The sequence below is a fragment of the Oenanthe melanoleuca genome, chromosome 8 (genome assembly GCF_029582105.1).
Source record: "Oenanthe melanoleuca isolate GR-GAL-2019-014 chromosome 8, OMel1.0, whole genome shotgun sequence".
NCBI lineage: Eukaryota > Metazoa > Chordata > Aves > Passeriformes > Muscicapidae > Oenanthe > Oenanthe melanoleuca.
The window spans coordinates 28,671,316-28,695,818 of record NC_079342.1 but is presented as its reverse complement, the minus strand read 5'-3'; the positions used below and the strand labels follow the sequence as shown (position 1 = coordinate 28,695,818).

Here is a 24,503-nt window from a genome sequence, read left to right as displayed (position 1 = left end):
TTTGGAGTTCCTGCTCCCCATATATAAAACAGGGATGTTACTACTTCTCTCAAGAGACTGTTGTGAATAAGCATTTAAATTAGTGAAATGTGCTTGCAAGAAGCTCAAACAGGTCCTGCATATACACCATGCAGGGAAGACATCCTAGTTAAGATGTTCCATCATTTTTTCCACCCCAAGGAGCTCCAAAGACAAACTACCACAAATAAACAAAACCCCCAGGGTAGGGAGGAACCAGTTAGGGCTGTGGCAATTCCCATCCTCTTCATGTGTTCTTTTATATCCTGATTCTTAAGGGAGCTGGTTCGTGGACCTGACCTAGAAGAAACTGATTCTGTTGACAGACAGTCAAAAGCATTTCACCAGTTATGTTGTCAAAACTGATCCATAGGAGGCTAAGATGAGCTTCAGCAGCAAGTACACAGGACATTACCACCCAGCACAGCTGGCATACAGAGGAATTGTTGGCAAGAACTGAACTGTTGCATTGGCTTTACCACAACCACCCCTTCACTAGTATTCAGCACTAAAAACACCTTCCAAAGCCCAAGACTTCAAGCAATCACAGCTAGAAACAACTCAGCTTTTTAATATTTGCCATTGTGACTGGATCTACCAACAAAATGGAAAACCACCATAGATTTTTAAGACCAAACAAGATGGCTGATTTTTAAAACGCTAGAACAGCATCCCTTACAACACAACTTAGCTATAACATGAAGACAATAGGCTTTGTACAACAACTGCTAATACTGGCACCTCAAAGGTGCTGGATATGGTCTTGACCAACATCAACAGAAATAAAAAGTACTACTGAGGACCCTGAGTGCCTTCACAGATCAATGACAGTCACAAAATCGTCAGTCACACACTGGCAAAACTATTTTTGGGAATTATATATTTTTGGCATATATACCAACAATATTTTTCTTAATATGGGTTATAAAGTCAGCCTCAGCAGCCCACATGCACATGATCCACTGTCAGAACTGCAGTGTGTCCTACCTGGATACTATGCTGGAACCATTGTAGAGGTCACTAGCGTAAGACAGCGTTGCCAGCGGTCGGACAGAATTGTAGCGCGTGAACTTGGACAGACACTCCTGAAACTCATCCAGCTGGCTGGTGGTTCTGCTGTCATCTAGGAAGAGGCAGCAACATTGGAGGGGGCAGAAACAGAGTAAGAAGGTAAACTCGACAGTAAACAAAAAAAAATAAAAAAATCAAGATATATGTCTCCATGTGATGCACGTATGCTCGTTATTTGGGGAGGATTCTTGGTCAAAACCAGGCTCTCTCTCTCTCTTGCTCATCTCCAGCATCATCTGAAGGCATTATGAGCTTTTCAGAGCACAAATGAAGTCTCTCCACTGCAATGCTGGATGAACCCACTATGCTGAGAATCTGCCTAGAAGTCAAATACAATTTTGTAAGCTCATTTATTTTAGTCACATTCAGAGCCCATGGACCATATAGATTATTAACAGAAAACTTTTAAGCATATCAAAATGCACTGCAAAGGATATGTCTAGTTTTCAACAGAGATGCAAGTATATTCCTTTCCCTGTTCTGTTACAATATGTGTACATTTGGTATTAATTACATTCAAAATACTTTCAGTAAAAAATACTTCTCCTGTTATTCCAAAAGCAACAGAGCTAAGGGAGAATCATTCCAGGGCTGGAGAAGACAAGCATGAAACCAGAAGGCTGCCTGTACTAGAAGTTTTGTGAAAATTATGACCTTCAACAGACAAGGTGAAAGTGAGCCAGCTTGAATAATGATGATAAATATTCTGTTGGAAATGGAACAGTTTACTAGAAAAGTTAAAAGTGAGCTGCAGTGTAGATAGTTGAAAGTTATTCACTGAATTCTCAGAAGTCCTAACTTTTCTTGGTAGGAGCTTAATTTTATTTAAACCATTTTGAATTGTAGCATTTTGTAAATAAGGAAAAATTCCTAACTTACAGTGATGCCTCATAGGAAATTTGGATTCCCAATACAACCACGTATCCACAGCCAAACATAAAGTAGCACTTTCAGGCTTTGTAATAACCCCCCATATTTGCAGCAGCTCTAATAATCCTTTCTCTAATGCTTGCACCCTCACTTTCTTTTTGCACCAGTGCATTTTAGGGGAACTACAGCCAACACTGCTGGTTTACAGGTACTTCATACTTGTCTCCTCTTCAACCCCAGCATCCACTGCAGCAGCAGAGAAACGACACACACACAACAGAGATCAAATTCCACCCACTAGTTAAGCTAGCCTTATCTGCAGCATAAGGTAATAACAAGATCTATTTATTAGAATGACTTGGAAATACCAGGGTAAAAAAAAGAGAGGTTGATCTATAAAAGCAAAATCCAGCTCTGATTTCTTGTGGGAAAAGACAGAGAATAATCATTTGTGCACTCTGGTAATTCCTTGCCATTAGAAATTGTTATCTCTACTCTTATAAAGCATTTTGAAGTGTCCCTCATATGTTCTGTTTAATGTTTGATGGCATAAAGGAACAGTGAGGGCTAGTAATTAGCATGCTTAGGGGTACTAGCATATACATTATCCATGTTAGAGGGATAAAACGGGAAAAATGAACAAAGTGCTGCTCTAAATTAACATCATCAGCACCCAACCACTACAGGAAACAGCTCAAGAAGCAGCACAAACATCAGTCAATGCTTTTCAAAGACTGTTTTCTCCTTTGGCACTGTGATAGGGACAAATAGCTGCTACCCTTCTATTACCCTCATTTAAAGATCAAACACACAGTCCTCCTGTAATTTATTCTCTATGTGTGCCTGGAAAACTGAGTATTATTTCTCAAGACATTTTCCCCATCCAAGTGCAAGGCCATTTGATAATTACAGTAATATTATGTTTCCACTCCCTACTTAAACAGTTAGAGGCACTTCTTGCAAAAAGCTTTAAATCCACATTAAATCCTATTTAAAATGTGTCAAAATGCAGGAATGACTCAGGAGAGGAAAAGTTAATCAAGCATCATAGGTTATCCCTTATTTAGGAGAAAACCTGCGCTTGCAAATCCTCCACTCTTGGTGCAACTGACACATGGGAATACAAAAAACCAGTTACACTGCATTCATATTTATAGTTTCAATTATGAAGAAAGACGCTTTCTACAAGGGAATGCTGGAAGAGCCCCATTTGTTATCTTTGGTTAATATGTTTTATTTTTACATAAACACAGTTATGCATCACCGAGACAGCTCTGCATGAAAACATCTCAGTGTGAGCTGTGAAGAACTGCATTCCGTAAAGCACCTGCTAGCACTTCACAGCGATCTGGCTGGACACATGTAATGTGCTTCTCTAATCTTTCAAATATTGAAGTAACCTCCCAACATGCTGCATTCCTCGTTAAAACCATTTTGCTGTGCACAGTGAGAACTGAGCCAGTCCCTGCTCTGAAGAAGGTAGAAGAGAGAGATAGTGAGTTCTCCTAAGATATGCTGCAGCCTTTATATTTGGAGCCATTTATTAATTAATTTTAAACATTACTTGTAACTTATTTATTTTAAGGAGACTAAAACTAAAGTAATGGAGAAGAAAAAAGCAGAGGTTTCTGCCCCAGAAATACTGCTTTGGGATGTTGGTCCTTGCCTTCCAAGGTTATAAGTAAAGATACTTTGCTGCAGCAGCCTGGTTTCCTCTCATCCCTAAATGGTGTCTCCCACCCCAGGGGCTGGCTGATTTTTTGCAGTCTGTTACACTCAATATGGGCTGAAACTTGGTGCTGCAAATCTCTTGCTTGCCACAGTCCATTGCCTTTTCTTGCTCAGCTTGATTCTCTTCCACAGCGGCTACAGAACAACCCTCCTCACCCTCAAGACTGCGATTTGACCCTCTCATTTCTAAACAGAATCTTGTGTGTAATTAAGACCCATGCATCCACTAGGCAACAATTACTCTAGCTGCTGTCACACTGTTACTCAATTATGAATGAGGCAATCTAGGCAATTTCGAAAACAGCTCCTAATTCTACAAAACAAGCCTTAAATTTAAGGCGTGTCCCATGGGGCAACAGCACTGCTGCACACTCAGTTTCTGTAGTCCAAACCATTTGTTAGCCAAGACACAATCTAGATACAGGATAACCTCTAAGTGTCCTCTTGCAGACTAAATACAGGAGAACGTATCCATTTATGTTTATACTTGTGTAGCACTTCAATAGCAATGTTTTTAACTTATACCACATTCAGTGGAAAGACAACTCCGCCACTGCTTCCAGGCATTTTCATCTTCAGAGCAGGCACCAGAGAAATTGTTTATTGTGGGTGTTGCCCTTCACAGTAAGGGATTACAAAGCAATACACGTGCCCCTCCAAAGTGACAAGACTAAGTTTTCCAAATTTAGCAACTTCAAAGATTGATCAAGAATAGCAAGATGAGATGATCTGAGTAACACAAATATGTACAGCTACATTCCCATGCAAGGAAGAAGCAAAAGCTGCTCTCTCAAAAGCAAAGCTTTTCTGCAAGAGGTACCTCACGTCAGAAGTGGGACACCGCGCGAGAACTCACCCGAGACACGAGTCATCCTGGTAGAAAAATAGCATTGCTCTAGGTCCTCAAAATGAGCTGTGAGGCGCTTGCGTCGCGAGGCGAGCGTGCTGTTATACCACGGCTGCTTTTTGGTCTGAGTGGAGAAGGCAGAGCACTTCAGAAAGTTAAAAGTCAGGCCTAGGTTTCATTCTATAGATATTATCTAATTATAAACAGTTATACAATATATGTGAGAGGTTAGAAGTGTAAAATGACAATAAATGAATGGCACTGTCAACAGTTATTTCTTATAGTCCTATGCTGCACCCTTTAACATAACAAAACCAAATTCCTGCTTTTATACAGTTTTTGTCTCCTGAACCTTAGTCAATTTAGTGATTCTGGCATCACACACAGAGGACAGGCAATCCCAACCCTTTGGGAGTCCTATCTTTGGGGATAGACAGCAAAGGGCCAACTTCCAGCTTCACAAATCAAACAGACTGTACAACAAATATTCCCCAGATCTCTGGCAGAGAGCTCATTAAAAGACAAGGATGTGTTTATTTGATTTAGTTACAGAAATACTTATTTTGAAGCAATTCAGTAACTCTCTGTAAAACTACGCAAATAAAACAGAAGCAAAAGACAGAATGAAGTTCAAAGGTTAATTGAAAAGTTCCTGAAGCTCATCATTAAAGCCATTTCCCAAACTACCCAAACAGTAATAGTGAGAAGTAGGAGCAAAGGATTTAACTACACAAGTAATCTTTCCTGTTGAAGCAAACACAGAAAATGCAGTACTCGCCATTTTAATCATGAGTGATGAAAAGGAACTAAATCCTCTACTACATGAGAAGCACAAAGAGCTCCTCGCTTTAGTTTCTGCTTAAGAAGTCTCACATACCACATTCTCAAAGCTAAATTTTTAAAGATTTAAGAACCATCAAGCTGCCTTGTAAACTACATCCCCGAGCAAGTACAAGGACTGTAATGCTACTCAATGGCACTAAAAAACCCACTTTGTGTACAACTCCCCCTTAGTCCATACAGGGGAACAGCCTGTCCTCATTACAGCCACCAACAAAAGCCAACGAGAACAAAATAAGTTTACACCCTGATCAAATTTTGTTTGTACCTGTATGAAAAGCAAAATAACACTTTAGGAAAAAAGCAAACCCCAAGCAGTGAAATCTCCAAGTCATCATTTCCCACAACACTGACATCGTGGCTCACACTGGCCTGTGATAGAAGCCATGGTCTTCACAGCTTGTTTCACCTCAAAAGCAGCTCCAACTTCGACACACACAATACTAGGAAGAGCTCCTACATCAATACCTTTCAAATACTTTTTCCTAAAATTTTACATCTTTAAAAAATACTTAATAGCATTTTCCTACAATTCTATAGGCTCTCCCTGTAAATTTTGTGCACCAGCCTGCAGTATCTCCAGTCTCTCTCAGCACATCAGTAGTGATTTGGGCTCAAGACAACTTCAGGTGAAGAACAATCCTTTCAGCCTCAAGTTAAGACAAGATGCCTGAACCATGATGAGTGACATAATCCAAACCCAAGTCTGATCTGCCAGATCCTAGTCCACAGTATTTGCCTGCTGTGCCACTACCTGCTGTGTTTCCCAAGGAAGATCCCTGTGGAGCAGGTCTCAGGTCGGCAACCCAGCTGTGCTGAGAACCAAGCAAGGAGCACTAAGCCACAGTCAGACCACCCCCAGCTAAGCATTTCAACTTGCTCATATTTTGCCAAAAACTAGATATTCAATTTCTGTGAAGCCTGCTTCTTGGTTACTTTCTAAGCAATACTGGGCAACAGGAGGGAAAAACTAGGAAAGACAGAAAAGAAACCCAAGCAATTTTTATTCAGTGGCTAAAACTACTATGGCTACCCTAGTTGAGGATATCAGTTTGGATTCCTCTGTTATCAGGAGTGATTTTACTGTCTGAACTCCATCAGATACTCTTAAGAGTCCTCTAACAACTGTGAAAAAGCTTTTTAGCTGCACATAAGCTCCTTATTTCTAGCAGAAAAAAAGTACTGCCATTAAATTCTACCTGCAGAATTCCCCAGGGCCCAAGTGACTTGTCCACTATTTACTTCTGAAGCTCATCTTCTGGAAGAGAACTGTCCTAGAGCTTTGTGGTATATAAATTCTTCCCTAACAACATGTTTGTGGGCAATGTACAAAGTAATTATATTGAGAAAGGAAAGCTGTGCTGTCCATCCTAGATAACTCTTACCACCAGCAGTGCTCAATACATAATTTTAGCTGTAACTGACAAATTAGTGAAAATCCCCACAATATAATTTATATTCTTAAAACTGTTTTTATGGTAAAGTCTTGCTGAAATTAGACTACCTTTGAACAGAAGTGTTTAACTTCAAGAGGTCTCTTTGAACTCCCCATCCAAACATATATTAAAGTTTAATTTGAAAAACTGTACTTGAGAGTACAGATCTTGCACTCTGGAGGACAAGAAATCGCATTTGAGGACAAAAAAGATTATTCTCACACAAATAAGGCTGTCATACAGAATGACTAGAAAGTCTAGGTTGTTTGTTTTGTGAGCTCAACAGCAGGATAGCTATGCTATTAATTTTGGCTTTGAAATAGGAAGTACTGAGACAAGTAATGTCACTGGAGAACAAATACACTGTAGCACATTAGAGTCCTGGACATAAAACCCCCATCTACATTACACCAGCCCTCTGAAATGCAGTAAAACTACAACTCCCTGTTCAAGCAAAAACCTCCAAAAACCAGAGTAGCAGGAACAAGCATTTTCCCAAAGACTAATAGATGGAATTTTCTAATTACTAATTAGTTACACAGCTGTATGCAAATATATATGTGCACCAGCTTAAAAGTCCAGGCGTTTTTTCCTTTATATCAAGTAAGATCCAACAGCATTTTGGCCTGTTAATTTACCAGTTTCATGCAGATGAGTTCTGGGGATAGTCTCCACCATCAGAGAGCACCCCAGGCACAACTGGAATGTGTCCAACAGTACATCTGCCCAAATGAAAACTGTTTAACCTTTTTGGAACTGTGAGCTGGGTACGAGTGTCACCTCCCTAGCCCACCTGAATCCCTCCAAGGTGCAAGACTACAGAAGTGCTGTTTGGAATTTGGGAGGCCCTACAGATCAGACAGTTTGGAGGCTGCCTGCCAAACAGCTCAATTTTTACCCTCTACATGAATTCATAATGGTTTGTAAAACACTCTGATAAAGACAAATCATGTAACTGTGCCTGGAGATTCTTTTTTTGTTTTGAAAGTTAAGCTTGATCTACAGCTATTCAAGCCAATGCAAAGGGTCACGGAATTCACCTCCCTTCCCCAGTGCTGCCTATATGGAAGATGAAGAGCAAAGTATATCCCCTCTTCCATGGAAGAGTTAGACCTTGTGTAATGTATTTAGACATCTTTTTTTCTTAAAGCTTTCTCACACAGCTGGGCACAATTCCTACAGCTGCAGTTGCCCATACAACCAGTTAAAAGCACTTTCACGGCTCCAGTTGACCAGTACTCTGGAGATGGGTGAAGGTGCCCACTCCCATCCCCCCAAGCAGACATTTATATATTATCTTACCTGAGAACTGCCGCTGAAGCCTGGAGGCTGGCTATACTCAGTGGAGTCAATAATACTACTGCAAAAAGAAAAGAAATAAGCTGCTTAAATCACTGCACAACCATCCTTTATAATTTTTAACATGTTTACGATTCCTTACTTGACACTCTGCAGCATACTTGCCTTTGAAATCCATTTTCCACACAAGGAACACAAGGTTTTGTTTTGTTTGGGGGTTTGGGAGAGATTTTTTTTTAAATACAGAGTTTTTCCAGAGCAGAATGCTGTTACACACAATTATGTGTAGTGCAGTCAAATACTTTTAATTAGAATGCAAAAGCGTATCTTTCACATGAAATATGCAGCACAAGACATTCTGAAAATAACATGCTACCACTGGCTTTCAATTCCTTAACAGAAAAAGAAATAGAAAATAGAGAAGTCTAATGCTCTGGCATTTGAATCAACACTGGAAAGGGAAAAGCTAGAGAAATCAGTGTAAGACAGATATTAGTTTAAACAAACATTTAATGAAACACAGAAATAACCTTAAAAAAAAAAAAAAACAACAAACTGATAGCCAGGATTACTATTATTAAAAAATACTACACCATATTATAGTATCTATAATGACACAACATACCTTTTAAATCACTGTTTTCAAAACACAGAATAGACAAGCAAACTCAATGGAATTTAATTTCAAAACTGCAAAAAGATCTCCTGATCCAAGCAGAAAACAGGTGGTTCAATGCTCTTGGGACATACAGGCAAAAAATTCAGCTCCCACAGCAAGACACTAGAGCCAGATAAAAGCACATTTACCACCCAAATTTCATACACTTCCAGGACAGGTAAAGATTAGCATACAAGAACACAGTTCTATTGATTATACAGAATACATTATGAAAATAATCATGATTCATTTCTAAAAGAATCTTTTTAACTGCTTTGCTTCTGCTATGTCATTTGACTTGGACAGAGAAGAAACAAGCTGGGATCATTGTTCTCATTCTCAGTCTTTCTTATGACATAACCTTAGATTTTAAGCACTGCCTGGGAAAGCTGAAGATTTCTTTAAAAAGTTTCTAGAACACTGCTGTCTTAGTTTTGTCAAGGATAATTGTAACAATTCCTGCTTATGCAGCAGCTGACAGAACCTATGTGTAAACTTGAGAATCTTGGTCATAAACAAATTGGTTTGGTTGAAATGCCGGGCAGGGCATCTGTAAGTTTAGAAGAATGAACGAATGGTACCACTGCTTAAATATTTCTCTGAATATTTTCAAGCTCTTCTGGAAACGAAGGGAAGCAGAAACAGAAGATAAGACATAACCACTGACAAGACTTAAAAAATTAACTTGGAAAATGAGATTGATTGGACTTCTGTTCCAGGCAAGACAAAAGCTGCAAACAAAGAAAATCTGAGGGATAAAAATCATTATTTGCAGAAGCTATTCAAAGGGAGAAAACAGCAGAGCCATTTCAGGCACGGTTGGGGACAATGAACTTTAAATTAGAATGTGGCTGCATGAAAGAACGAAACATGGACAGCAGATCCTGCCAGAACTGCAGGAATAACACATTCAGCTAGAAAGCAATGAAAAAGTAGAGACAGGTGCAGTGGAAATTAACAGGAAAACACATAGTACTTGGTCTCATTTGCTGCAGGTTGTCTGGTGATGTAAAGCCCTCAATAGTGTAGACATCATCTCCCTAAGCAGAGTACAAATTCAAAGACATTTCTGTGTGGTGCCTATAGCTGAGTTAACTCATATATGCTTGAATGTTTTTTTCCTTTTAACAAATGGGAAGCAAGTAATCAGAAAAATATAGAAGTGCCCTTCAAGTTCTTTTTTAAAAGATATAACACTAGGTTCAGTTTGGAAATTCAGCTACACTCATATGACATTTAAAAACCCAACGAACAAACAAGGCAACCCACAAGCTATATATCCCCATTACAGGAATGGGAGGAGGTAATCAGAACAAATGGAGGGGAAGAACAATCAGGATTTCAATAACTGAACCAGAGTTACCAAGCAACTCATTTCTAGATCAGAATTTTCCCACAGATGCCTATTAGCAATAGTTTGTTATTGCTATTAGTCCTGGATAGCATCACATTATTCCTATCTTCTGTTTGCACCATTTACTGGGAGCAAAAATAACATACACACCCATTCAGAAAAGCCATACACAGAACTATTTGTTCTCTTCCCTTATTCTTCCCCTCTTGTTCTCTATTAGTATACAAACCAAGCAATAGGCAACACTGTAAACAAGCACTGTGCTATTACCCAATTTAATGTTTCATCACACCCTGCCTAGGCACAAGAGAAAACACGTGTTTCTTGCAACCAAAGATGTTCTGATCACCATAGCTGTGCTAGGTTTTTTTTGCTAAAGAGCTTCTGAAGGAAGCTGGGGGAAGGCAAAATAATTTCACATTTTGAAGATGTTAAGAATGGGAAGGAAAAAAACCACAAACAATGAAACGAAACAGAAAATTAATGAAGCAAGCCTGTGATTTAGAGGAAGCAGATGAATAAGGGCAAGTCACCAGAGACCAGATAAAACTGAATTCCAAAGAACTCTATTTTCTTGAACTTTAAAGGCTAAAGAAGTTTTATTCCTCTCAGCACTAGTCTAGTGATAACCTTGTACTATTTAAAAAACACACTACTAAAGTGTTATACAATTATATTCCATTAGCAGTGTGTTAAGCATGTTAGGTTATATTTCGATTTAACTATACCATTTTAATTCACTGATAAGCTAAAGAGTCTCTGCAAGTTCAATATAATTTTAACATGGAAGTGAATCCATCCCAAACTATATTTGTATTTTACTCTTAGTGGTTCATGGCATTTCTAAAGTGAAATCTGGAGATTAAATATTTCAGTTAACAGAAGTGGAAAAAAAAAAAATCAGTATATTTCATGTCAGCTGATCCGCAGCATTCTTACCAAGGAGGAATGTTGTTGAGATATTCTTGAATCTTACACTTAATGCTGAAAATAAAACTAGTTTCAAGTGCTAGACCTTCCTGGAATCTAATTTATGGTAATTCACACCAATGCAATCACTTGAATTATATAAAACTGTAAAAATGGGGTGGGAATAGAAGTTATTCCTATAACTTCTGACAATAACTGATGGCTTTTCAAACACTTCCTTCACATACTGATTTCTTTTCACCACTCAAGGCTACTTCTTAACACAAGAAAAAGATATGGGATCTTCTAAAGCAGAGAGAAAAAGGAATTCCCACATTACCTAGAAAACATCTAAATATCCCATTATATCACACCCCTGGCATGTTGCACGCAGGGGAAACCACAAAATTCAAGACACAGCCAAGATGGACCCAGACAGGCAGGTAAGAAAGGGCCCATGGTCTCTGCACCCATCATGGCTCCAACCTACTGCTGCCTCCCAGCAGACTCCAGGTGAAACACATAAATCCAAAGACCACTACAGTCTTTTATACTAAAATCTTCAAATGCAAGAATTGAGATTGATTGAACCCTAGGACATGAAATAAATAGGCATAAAGGAATATTAAGAAATTCTCAGGAGACTGAAACCAGTGTAGTTCTCACTACAGACTGCTACCCCCTCAACTCTTTTACTAAAACTCTTGGGCTTAAAATGTTATTCCAGCCTTCAATATACTAAAAAGTTCTTTGGGGGCTAGTTTATTAGCTTAGCTCAAGCAACAGAGATACATTTCTACTCATAAGTACAATCTCCTGTTAAAAGAGAAAGGTTTCTAGGCCTGAAGGCATCCAACAAATTGAGCCCGATCAGTGCTCAAGCTTACCCAAGCATCAGTACCATAGAGCAAAACCAATCTATTTAACAGCCAATAACCAGAGAAATAGTAGAACCTGACAAGAATCTCATGAGTTTCACAAAACTGCTTCTTGGCAAAACAGGAATACCCCATATCAAGAAACAAGCCTGCACCCTAAAAGAATTGAAGAAGCAGTGCAGAGCTGAATTAGAAATGCTGTTCCCATTCACTGTGACCATATTCCTGTCCTTTCCCTCAGGAGCAGCCAGAGCTTCATAGAAATATAGAGATACTAGTCTCTGTGATGAAAAGTAGCATCTCAGTAGGAAATTCCAGCCAATATTGCTGAGTTCCTCACCACAGCACTGTGACTAAGTCTCTTTAGAGGAAAAAATCTGATCATTTTTTACTTCTGGTCTATTAGGTTTTGAGCTGCTAACTGCAAAAAAATCTACCAGTACAATTTTATAACAGGAAATGACAGTTTAGAGAACTCTACTTCTAAGAGATAGCAGAAATGATCACTTAATAACATATCTTGGCCCTGCTGAAATTAGAGCAAAAGACACATCTATAAAGTAGAGCACTTCAAACTCTGGCACTTACAACTTGGATACAAGAAGCATCTGCAATATTATCATCAAGAAACCAGACTATGCAATATTCCAGACAAAAATACACATGAAATTATGTTTTTAGAAAGGCATTTCATTAAATAAAAACAGTAGATAAACAGAATCAATCGGCTGTACGTATCAAATTTTGATGTGAGCTCATACCTTTAGCTATCCATGCTGATTGGGGAAGTCAGAGCACTCCAATATCATACAAAATTATGGCCTTTCATATGCCAAGCAGAATGGCACCATGTTCAGAAAACATAGCATATAAATAACAGTAATATTTTATTCCATAGAAAAGGCTTATGACTCAAGTTTACTAATTCACATGACATTTAAAGCCATTGGTTTTCCATGGCATCTGATTCAGAGCAGATTCTTCATCCAGACTCATCCAGATGCCATCCAGATGGCTTTTTCTTCACTTATTTTTTCACATAAAGTTTATACCAGTTAGAAACATGATAGGAAAATACTGTATAGCACTCAAAAAACAGTTTTGCTTGTGTTTTGGGCACTGTTTGGAAAGCACTAGCAAGTAGAGTGCAACATGTACAGCTTGAAATCCAAGTTGAGTTGCAAGCTCCATACCTGTGTGAAGGTGAAGGGGCCTCAAACTGTGGCACTGTGCTGTCCTCACTGACTGGGGAGTACAGGCCACTCATCTCCTGAAACAGAAAACCACGTTACATCAGAGCTGACAAAACATGTATGTCTAATACATGTGCTCACAGAATACTGCTGTTTTTCCATGCAGATAACCAATTGTGTCTACATTGACTCTACTCTTAGCTAAAATCTTTACTACATCTGACAAAACATTGATTTTCTTCAAATTTTTTTTCAGTTTTCATTTGAATTGGGTTACAAAAATCCTACAGCTGCGGTGCTCTGTGCTTCAAGAGTGGCAGTTTTGAAGCTTATACAAAAAATCCAGCAGATTTGGTTATCATGCAATTGCCTTTAAGCCAGCATCTCTCTTAAACATGGCAGAACAAGCAAGCCGTAACGGCATTTTTGAGATATGTGCAAACTTATCTAGGTAACAGCCTTCACAGCTAGAAAGTAAAGCTGGATATGGGTCATGTCAAGAACAGTCACAAGGCAACACGGCAAAGGTGGTGCCACAGACTTAAAAGGGGATGTCAGTCCTCTGTGGGACAACTGCACAAGAGAAACTTTGCACATAAACTTGGCTTTGTCCCTCCTAGAACAAGTCACTGCTGTGTACCCAGTCTGAGACTGTCTTTCATCTGTCTGGGAAATGGAAGCTATGATGGATGCAGCAGCTCATTAGCTGAGGGGCAAAGTGTTCTCAGGACAATTATTACTTGTGCTTTCAAATTCCCACTAGGTGCCTATTAGCTGGTAGGTAGAAAGAAGGATATTTGTGACAAGACAGGCCGCAGGTTTTAGAGGTCAGAGCCAAGGTCACCATCACACCCCAGGCACATACCCCAGTTGCAGCCCACTGAAATGCCTGATTAAAGAGCAGAGAAACAGGTAGCTAGATGCTTTTTGAGAGATCCCACAACTTCTGAGAATAGTTTCTCTGACATGTCAAGATTTATTTTACCAGTCTGAAGAAAACATGCTAACATGTTTTCTAAAACGTATAAATTTATTTCACCAAAGCTGAGAAATAATTAGGAAGAGAGGTCTGACAAAATTCCAAACAGCTATCAGATAAATGGAAATTCTTGCAGTTGTCAGTTGCATCTACATTTTTCTAATTCATCGGCACACAATTAATTGCATGAAGAAATAGAAAAGGCTTTTTGGGAGATAGCTAGGAACACATGTTAACTGCTCAAGAAGAGCAAGAAGTGAGAAGCAGACCTGCAAACTGATTCCCAAGAAGCTTCAAGGGAATCATATTTTGAGGTGGCAGTCTGATGTATTCCTGAAACATCAGCTTCCTACTGCAAGATTAAACACTAGAATGAATAGAGGAACAGACCAAGAAGAACCTAAAGAGTCAGTGAGGACAGAAAGATTGCACTGATGGGGTTACAAATTCTTGGAGAATAACTCTTAGCAAAAATGTCAAGAGATTCCCCCATCATTAAGGAATTATGAGAACTATACCAGGAGGTGGCAGGAATCAGTTCTGACATGCAGCCAGGAGTTGTTTTTTTTTCTGCCCAGTCTCTGCATAACAACCCTCTTCTGAATCCCCAACACCTCTCCATTTTAAGACTTACATGCTACTAAGATTTAAACAGCCCTTGTAAACAGCCAGCAACATACAAAAATCTGATCAATATATCAGCTGCTGATTTCTAGCAACTGCTCTAAATACTTTCTACCAACACAAATAAATGATTATGTAAGAGCTACCAAACCGCAGCCTGCACACAACAACTAAATGAACAAATTAAAGAAAAAGCATAATGTGTTCATTTTCCCATTACTAAGTTAAATGCCATAAATTTAACCCAGCAGCCTCACAGCAAGGCAGACAGCTTGATGAAAATGAAAAATTGCCAGAGTCAGAACAATGTCTGGGCTCCTCACCTCTACTCGTTTAATATCTTCTTCCAGAACACTTAGCTCCTTCTGGATCTGCTCCAATTGCTGTGGATAAGAGAATGGGAGAAGTCTAAATCAATCTGCACTGCACCACTACCAAGATAAATTACAGTCTTTCCAGAGAGGAACCTGAACTGTCTTTGCTGGTGTGCTACACAATTCAAGTCACCAGGCAGCAAGTTCAAATCCACAGATTAACATAAGCGTGCATACAAACCACATTCAAGACAAAGCTGTTATTTTGAAACTATGCGAAACAAGAGCAGGAGGTATTTTGATATCTATTACAGAGAGTCGCATTATTCAAAGTAATACTATTATGCTCCTCTAACATGTCTCAAGCAAGGTATAACTGGTTTGCAAACACTGAGTATAGAATCACAAAGTGGTCTGGGTTAGATGGGACCTTAAAGATCATGTCATTCCACCCCCTGCCATGGGCAGGGACACCCTGCATTAGACCAGATTGCTTCAAGCCCTGTCAACCCTGGCCCTGAACACTCCCAGGGATGGGCCAGCCACAGCTTCTCTGGGCAACCTGTGGCCAGGGCCTCATCAGCCCCACAGAGAAGAATTTCTTCCTAATATCTAAACCCACACTCTTCCACTTTCAAACCATTCCTACTTGTCCTGTCACAATTAGAAAAAAACACAATGAAGACAAGGACTATTTGACCCTTCAACTAAATACAAAATGTTTTGCTAAAAGGTATCAAGACTAATTCTCATCCTAGTTGCTAACCTGTTACTTGCCAACTTAAATTTTGTCATTAAGTTTTTGGATTGGAAAAAACATGTTATGAGCAGAGCAAGATTTGCTCCTGGCACTGAGCAAGCACCACATGGTATCAAGGTATCACTTTTTCCAAAGGTGCAATACTTACCCTGGATTAAACCATAAACTCCACTGAATTTGAGGGCTATACCTGAAAGGGTCAGGAGACTTCCCCTCCCACCAGCCAACATTTCCTTTCCCTTCTTTGTGCCACATGTAATATTCTCCAAGTTTTCAGTCAGTCAGCAAGCTGGCTTTGCTCACCTCAAGCAACTGAAGCCACAGACTTGACAACTGTTTACCCCTAAGCAAGGATATCATCTCTTTACCTGCTTTTTCAGCAGCTATATCCCACTCAAACACCCACAGAGCCTCAGGGCCCAAATACACACACACTCCTCTAGCTGAGAGGTCCCAACAAAACTCAGCTCCAGTGCAAGTCTGGTTCACTGAGACACATAAATGTAATAAATATATGGAGAATTGACAAAGCTGTCAGAACTGGAAGTCCCCCTGGCTCTTCTCAGCTCCCAGTAAAAATCTACAGAGAGCCAGCAATGTGGCCTGTGACCAGAAGCGCTTGCTGAGTTAAGTCCACTGAAAGCTTACGCACAACACATTCTCCAAAGATAAAACAAATTTTTGTACTTTCAACCTTACAATGGAATATTAAGTTGCCCAAATCCAAAGGTATTAGTTTGGCAAGACATATTACTCTTAGTATGACATATTCCAAAGAATATCTGGCAAGCTACTCCCAAAGACTTATTCACTCAAGTGCTTAATTTGGTCCTTTAAGTGTCAGAAGGTTTTGCTTAAACAAAAAGCACAATTTAAACCTCTCTTACAATACAGCATTCCAAACATCTGTGTGCTCTGCATTAAATAATTCACCATTTTAATTTTCCTTTTAAACACTAAGAAAAGTTTCTGTCTCTGAAAACAGGAAAAGAAAGGACTGCTGGGCCCACACCTGTTTCTAGCATGGCAGCTTCTTTGAATGAAATGACATTATAAATGTATCCTAATCTCTGTACTCTGAAGGTTTCTATTTACATTTGAGATGCAGACAGCAGAAGTTTAATGGTTTAGAACTAAACTGCCACAGATAATTTACAAATCACTACACCATAACAGATAATTTCATTTTCACTTTTGAAATCCACAGCAAGAATAGCAGGTGGTGCTACAGCTCCAAGATTAGTAGTAAAGTTAAGTGACACTTGCACAGTATGGGTCCTGCCTGAACTCAGCTCTAGCAAATACCCTTAGTCCCCCACATTCATTTAAAAAAGAAGTTACAAAACCACTTACAAGTTCCAAAATTAGAGTGACAAAATCAGCAATTCTACAATGTACTGGCACACAGCCAAACTGGATGTCTGAAAAATAACTGATGGTTGTTGAAATCACATAAACAGGATACTTTTTATAATAACAACAGCAGAGACCTTTTATTGGCCAACTGTCATTACTGCACACAGCCAAGAGCATGAGATCTGGGACTTTATTTACCAATTATTCCTTCTAGTTGCAACCTACTGTAAACTTACTCAACAGCAGCAACTCTAAAAAGCAGGCAAGAGTGTTTCATGCTTGTTTTAGGAGGGAGTCCTCATGCAATCAGCATAAAATGAATTAATGTCCACACTTAAACCTTTGATTTTTTGGTATGTTATTTTAAGTGTTTAAATCTATCAAAGACCATAAATCAATCCACATTCATTCCAATTAAACTTTGAAAAATGAGACCGATTTATAACTTCCAGACATTTAAGGAAAGCTAAATGAATTATAGTTCTTGCAGTATATTCAGATTTAAGGGCCCTTAATTTAATTTTCACTGTTGGGTGCAGAAAGCAAGCCAAGTCCTATCCCAGTGATGGGCAGAATCACGCCTGTCAGAGTTTGGATTAAGTCAGCAAAAGCACTTCCAATGAATACTAAAATGTATGCTTAAAGACAAGTACATACTGTAAACTCTCTTTTCAGATACAGATGCCTTCCCAGAAATGAAAAAGCCAATATGGACAAGGAGGAGGTCCTTAATTCAGTGGTTAAACCTCAATTTGAACTCCAGTGAATGAACTACAGTAAACAGGTATGTAACATTCTGGTCCCAGTTTTCACATATGGGCATATATACAAAAGCAAAGCTACAATTTAAAAACTTTTTAATAATCCTAGAAAAGGAATTTCAGACATTCAAGTCAAGAACTTACACAATGCTAAACATCAGGTCATGGTAATTTTGTTTTTGGTTGGCCATCTACTAACAAGTCTATCTAGGTATAGCACTAAGGTTTCATCCTGGAGCTTCCTTGTTTTTCCTGGAGCAAGGGCCACTTGAGAGGCAGCAACTTCCTGCTTTGTGTTTATACAGCACAGACAACATGCAGCCCTTGCTGGGTCTCCTGGTACCAGTTTTAAGTATTTGCACAAAACTAAAAGCTCAGCAGAGCCTCTCAGTGCCACAGACACAGCCTAGAAAAATGCACGAGGGAAGGAGCCATAGACCTCTGACCAACTGTCTTTCCAATTCTAGAAACAGCACAAGCGAAGGACAACAGAAGTTATTTTGTACAGAAATACTGCAAAATCAGCAACACCATTCTAACAAGCAGCTCAAACACAGCATCTGGATTCACTTTTTGGAAGCTCACACGTCATTTTACGTTCAGTAACGCAACTTCCAGGCTCTGATCCAGACTCCCTTGTGCAGTCATCACAATATATACCACAGATCCAGGCAAACAGATGAGACTATTATCAGTGGGAACATCATTTTCCCAGACACACAAAGCCATTGCACCAACCAGGATGAGGCAAAAATTATCACCGCCCACATGAGAAGGATAAACCAGCTAGTCACTGTAAATAAATTCTCTCCTGTAGCTTCATCCATCCAACATCAGTATCTTCCTACTTCATGTTCTTCCACCAAGTACTACTTTAACAAACTAAAGTGTAAACTTCATTATTAACAGCTGAAACTTTTCTAAAGTTACCAGTGAAATTTATTTCTATCTGTAGAATTCAATACCTCAAAGACAATTCACAATAAGATCAGCTTCTCCCTCTGGAAGTCTTGTCTGTGTCTGGGTTTTCTTTACACTGCTGCTTTGGATGCAGAGCCTTTTATAACATACAGGGCAACTATGGCATGGAGGACATCTTCTGACCTTAGAGAAATTTTAGGCTTATAAATTAATTGCAAATATCACTTATTTTGACAAAATAGCTCTCTGTTAAAATATCTTTGCACAACTACAAGTAGATGCAAGGCTTTTGTTGGTATGAAGACAAGAACACATGAGCCTCCACAAGTCTCATTAGTGAAATATGGTGTTCAAGCCTCTTAAACATGTGGACAGTCCATCTATAACACATTTATTGCTGAGAATATTTCTTCTCTCTGATCAATACTTCCTCCAAGTGATATTTCCTCATAACTGGGGAAAAGCTAACAGAAATGTTTGAGAACATCCACGTTATTTAACACACAGAATTCCCAAAGGTAGGAGAAGGGAGATGCTGGGCTGATAAAGTATGTTTCATATTTTGAATATTTCTCTCCCTCATTTAAATGCTACAGTATGGAAGAAATATGCTCTGAAAGCATAGTGATAGAGTCTGATAGAAAAGCCTCATGAGATAAAGACACCTGGGGAAGGAAACAAAGCTGCCTAAACAATTAGATTAAATTGCCTTAGATCTAATGTGTCAGTAGTAGGTGCTACTTGGCTTCTTTCTTTGCAAGACCTCTCCAGTGCAGCAAGGAGAGCCAGCTGTTATACACTGATGTCACTATGATAATTTTTAGTTTGCTGCTCACACGTTCACTGTATCCTTGGGCTTCTTATCTCTGCTTCTGGAGCTCACATCTCTCATTCAATGACTTAGAAATACAAACTGATTTAAAATAACAGGTAAGTATAGTGGATGGGGACCATATTACTCTAGCTATAAATTTTCAGCAGTCCTGAAATGTAATCAAGAGCACATGACAACAATAGAGCATGACTGATTTCTGGTTCTGTCACCTCCTCTTGCTTACTCATTAGCTCATCCATGTGTGCATATACAGAACATAAGGTTTGACAGGTAAAGTGATTAACACAAGGTAATGACATCTCTGGAGAATTCATGCTTATAATTCCCAACAATTACCCCACAATAACTAATAACTCCTCTTACTCTTAGTATTTAACATCTGAGGGTGCAAAGAACAATGATTCTGAAATGCTGAGCAGGCACTCAGTGCCTCAAGCCTGAGACACTTCAGGATTATTGTTCTGTCCCAGGATGTTTACTGGCTAAAAAATAGCCTTATATATTAGCAGGCAGGAAAGAGGCCTTGTTTGTTAGACATGAGAGACTTAACATTACATTACTAGAAAGAAAAAGCCCACAAAACAAAAATGAAGTGACATCAGCCAAGGGAAACATGAATAAACCCAGAAAATAGCACCTGTGTGGAACTTGATATGTGATACTAATCATCAAGCTCAGTATTCTCCTTTAGCAAGCAATGGTGCTGCTTGACAGAAATACCATCAGGTAGGTGAGATAATAATATTTTGGCATAAATTATCTATATGATATATATGGTGGTGTCTAACTGTTTAGAAACATTCAAATCCTGACCAGACAATTAATAAGGCCTCTTCTTTAAAGTACTGAACATAAAAGTGGGAAGATTAACTGATATAATCACCTCTCTCAAAAAGTGTTCAAGATGAAAGAACATGTGAACATTTAAAATTAAAGAAGTTAAATTTGCAAAAGCATTTATGCAATACATGTATGAAAGCAAGAATTTTAAAAAGCCACAGATGGCTGCATTTGGTTTCCCTGGAAAATAGTAAAAAACACCCATCACCACCAAGACATAATATTCCATTATTAAACTTGACCTTCCAGACATTTTGGGTCCTTAATTTCAACAGAAGAGGATTCTGGATTAAAAAAAGAAAAATTGCAGAGCGTGCATTCAATTAACTGCGCACACATACGGAAAGGCACTCAGCTATGCTAAGTTTGTCTTAGGGACATCCAACTGCTGTGAATGATCGATATGCTCCTCCCCTCCAAAACTATCTGTGTGAAAAAGTATTTTTAAGCTTTAGCCATTTGTTTTCAATCTTTTCTAAAGTAAGACTTTTTTTTTCTTCTATTACTATTGGCCAAGGACTTGGGGTTTTTTTGCCATATTGCTCTAGATCAAAAAGAAAACAAAACACAAACTTCAAAAGAAAAAGGACTTGCAAACACCTTTGTGCAAAAAGCATGCAGTAAATTCCAGCTTGAAAGATCAACATTTTGAAAAGTTAAGAACAAATCAAAATAGGATTTCTAATAGAAACTGCTGCAGGTGTTGAACCTCACATTTATCTTCTAGAGAAATTATGAAAAGGTGACGAAGAGGCATTTGTCTAAAGACTCAACTGCACCAAAATTTTGAAGTACAAGTCTAAAAGGTAAGTTTTCTTCTAGCTATTAAATCCACTCCAATATGCTCTGAAGTCACCATTTCATAAATGCAAGAGAAAAAATACGTAATTTATGAGCGAAGTAGGCAAGGAGGGTTACAGGTGCTTAATCATCTGCTCTGAACATGTGAAATACTACACAGGTACACTAACTCTGAGGCAATGTCTGTATTCACTTACAAAAGTGTCTCTATGAAAACTTGCAGTATGTAGTAAATGAAACCTGTAAATAAAATCTTGCAATAAGCAGTATCCAAAGAGGCATATTAGGAAGCAAAGTTACCAAAGTTCCTTTAAACACTTAAGCCAAAAAATAAATAAGAACTCAGGATCATTCATTAAAAAAAAAAACAAACAAAAAAAAAAAAAAAAAAAAACAACAAGCTTTTTTATTTATTAAGAACTTCTCTTTATAGCTATGGCTTACTGGGTTTACTGAGTGAAATTGCATTTACTTGTCAGCTATCTTTAGTAAAACCAAGTCCAAATTAAGAAAGGAAAAAAGGTCATGCTCCTCCCCATAATAAGGCTGCTTGTTTGACTCACAATGCCATGCAATACATCATTGTTCCAGGGTCCACACATATTCCTTGAGCTCTATTCTTAAACAGCCACCTCTCACAGTAATCAAAAGAAACTACAGTGAACTTCTGAAGTTCTGATAACCTTTACTGCATTATTAATATGGTCATTTAACCCTCCCCTTCTCACCTTCCAAGCCACCACCTCGGGCTTTCTGCAGTCTGGATACACCACCACTGTCATAACCCAAATAGTAATTCCTCTATTATCCCTACAAAACTCCCTCCAGGAAGGGGTGCTTGCCACAAGCTCCACCACCTACAGGGAGGAACTTGGCACTAACCAAAGCGGAAGCATCAATTGGTGTAACTTACTCTATGTGTAAAACTGACTGCCCAACACAGATTTTGATACATAAAACTATCCTAATGACTGCTCTGTATTTTGAACCCACTGAATTTTATCTTTCTTACCCATACCAAGTGAGAGCAAAGACTGCTACAAGTCTGACAATTCCTCATTTCCCTCAAAAGAAATGGCAAGGCCAGACACTAAGTACTAGAGCAAGGACAGAACTGACAGGCCTGCACAGAAGTCTTTGGAGATGTGACAGTCTGCATTTCATGCTGGAATATAAAGGGGAGAAGGGTGTACAAAATAACAGAGGAAATCTTGGCAACAGAGGGAATACATAAGTAGGGTCATGGAGCATCTGAAATAAACTTTACCATCCCAATTGCCTTCAGGATGTTTGCAAGGCTGTTTTCAGAGGATGTGCAGCCAAAATTAAGTTTCTTTAGCCTTAAAAGGATATGCTATCCTTTAAAAAATATTACTAAAGCCAAAGAGAGAGAGAGAGATGCAGACGAGACGGGAAAGGTTTCCCAGGTACTGAAACTCACACAATTAGTGCTGAAAGAGACCTTCAAGATCATCTAGTCCAACCACCACCACACTAACCCCTAAACCATATCCCCAGTGCATATCCAGATGCCTCTTGGACATTTCAAGGGACTGCGACTCCACCAGTTCGCTGGGCAATTTACTCCAATACCTGACCACTCTTTCAGTGAAAAATTTTTTCCTAGCGTCTAATCTGAACCTCCCCTGGTGCAACTTGAGGCCATTTCCTCTCATCTTTTCACTTGAGACATGGCAGAAGAGACTGACTCCCGCCACCAACAACCTCCTGTCAAGTAATTAGAGCAGAGGTCCCCACTGAGCTTCCTTTTCTCCAGACTAAACAACCCCAGCTCCCTGAGTTGCACCTCGTAAGATGTTTTCAAGACCCTTCACCAGCTCTTTCCCTTCTTTGGACTTTTCACAACCCCTGTTAGTTTTGGCCATGGATATCTGTTGGTGGACAGACTCCAGACTCACTTTGGAATGACTCCATAACCAGGCACTCAAGTCCATGCTGGACAAGGTTTCTTACACCCATCACATTTACAGGGTTTCAAGTTTGACCTTATAGTCACACTGTTGGGTCTTCTGTTCTTCACATCTTTTCTCAGAAACCATGGATAACAAGAGAGTTCATCCTTCTGCTGTTTTCATGATCATTTTTCTAGGTTTCTGGGCTATTTCTGGTATAAGGGTTTATGCATTGCATGACCTTACAAAAAAAGAATCCTAAACCATGAAAGATTATGTATGTGATTATAGAACTCTCTCATGTTCCTTGAGACACTGATTTTAGGATAAATAATGAAAAAGCAAAGAATATTAATTTTTTTATGTCCACATCAGTCATGGTATTTGGTAAACTGAAAGAAAATACTCAGTAATGAAAATAACTTCACTCCTTCATAATCTTTGCCTTTTTTCTGTGTTGGGAAAACAATCGTGTTTCAAGAACTTGATGTACATTTACACCAAGGAGTCTCTATATTCCCACATGCTTCACCACCATGAGATGAGAAGGCAAATTATTAAAAATTGAAGCTGTCACACAAAGAGATTAATTTTCCTTCAAACCCATGTGTTCTCTGTCTGAGATTTCCCCCAACATGCCTTGAGTTATTCTTTGCTGAAATAATGCCAGGCTAATGCATCACTTCACCAGAAATGCACTGAGAGAAAGCAGCAGACAAACACCACACACCCACTGAAACAAAAAGCAAGTTACCTCTCGTTTGTTTCTCCTGGCAACTTTAAGAAATTCCATAAGGATCTGCAACTGGGCAGCATGAGACTCCTGTAACACAGTAAATAAGGAAGTGTAACTCTTCCATGTACATTAAGAGAAACAAATATTCATTTTACACACAGAAATCCACACAGCACAAAAGCTACTTTCATTTAGAGGTTAGCAAGAGAAAAATAGCTTAAGGAAGTTTTCAAAGTGGTAGTTTCACTTTATCTCACAGATCTTAAGGTTTTGCTTGGTTCACAAGTTTTTATGTGAAGGCAACAGTCCTTGTAACAGTTCTTACTAATAAGTTGAAAGTCTTTCTTCTTTGAGTAGTGCACCTGGAACGGATTTTGGAAGACAGGTTCCTCACAGACTCACCTTCTACCCTAGAAGATCATTAGCATCCACTTCATGATCAACATATTTATTTATATGAAAAACGCACCTTCCTCAAAATTTACATTGACGCTTATGTAGAAGTTACTGCTGAAGATTTCTCCAGAGTGAAAGATGACAAAGTCACTGATGAAACTAA

At 38.9% G+C, this 24,503-nt stretch overlaps 1 protein-coding gene across 8 annotated transcripts in view; it reads right to left on the bottom strand.

Moving 5' to 3' along the window:
• Positions 1–24,503, bottom strand: part of COP1 (COP1 E3 ubiquitin ligase) — a 131,050-nt gene that overhangs the window by 85,054 nt on the left and 21,493 nt on the right. For 6 of the 8 annotated variants that reach the window (XM_056497509.1, XM_056497510.1, XM_056497513.1 and 3 more), the window contains 6 exons: positions 23,963–24,031; positions 15,031–15,090; positions 13,105–13,181; positions 8,116–8,173; positions 4,547–4,661; positions 1,006–1,141 (listed from right to left, as the gene is read on the bottom strand). In XM_056497509.1, the coding sequence (XP_056353484.1) occupies positions 1,006–1,141; positions 4,547–4,661; positions 8,116–8,173; positions 13,105–13,181; positions 15,031–15,090; positions 23,963–24,031 (515 nt within the window). The remainder of the gene's footprint in view (positions 1–1,005; positions 1,142–4,546; positions 4,662–8,115; positions 8,174–13,104; positions 13,182–15,030; positions 15,091–23,962; positions 24,032–24,503) is intronic. The other 2 variants (XM_056497511.1, XM_056497512.1) reach the window with 1 other exon arrangement.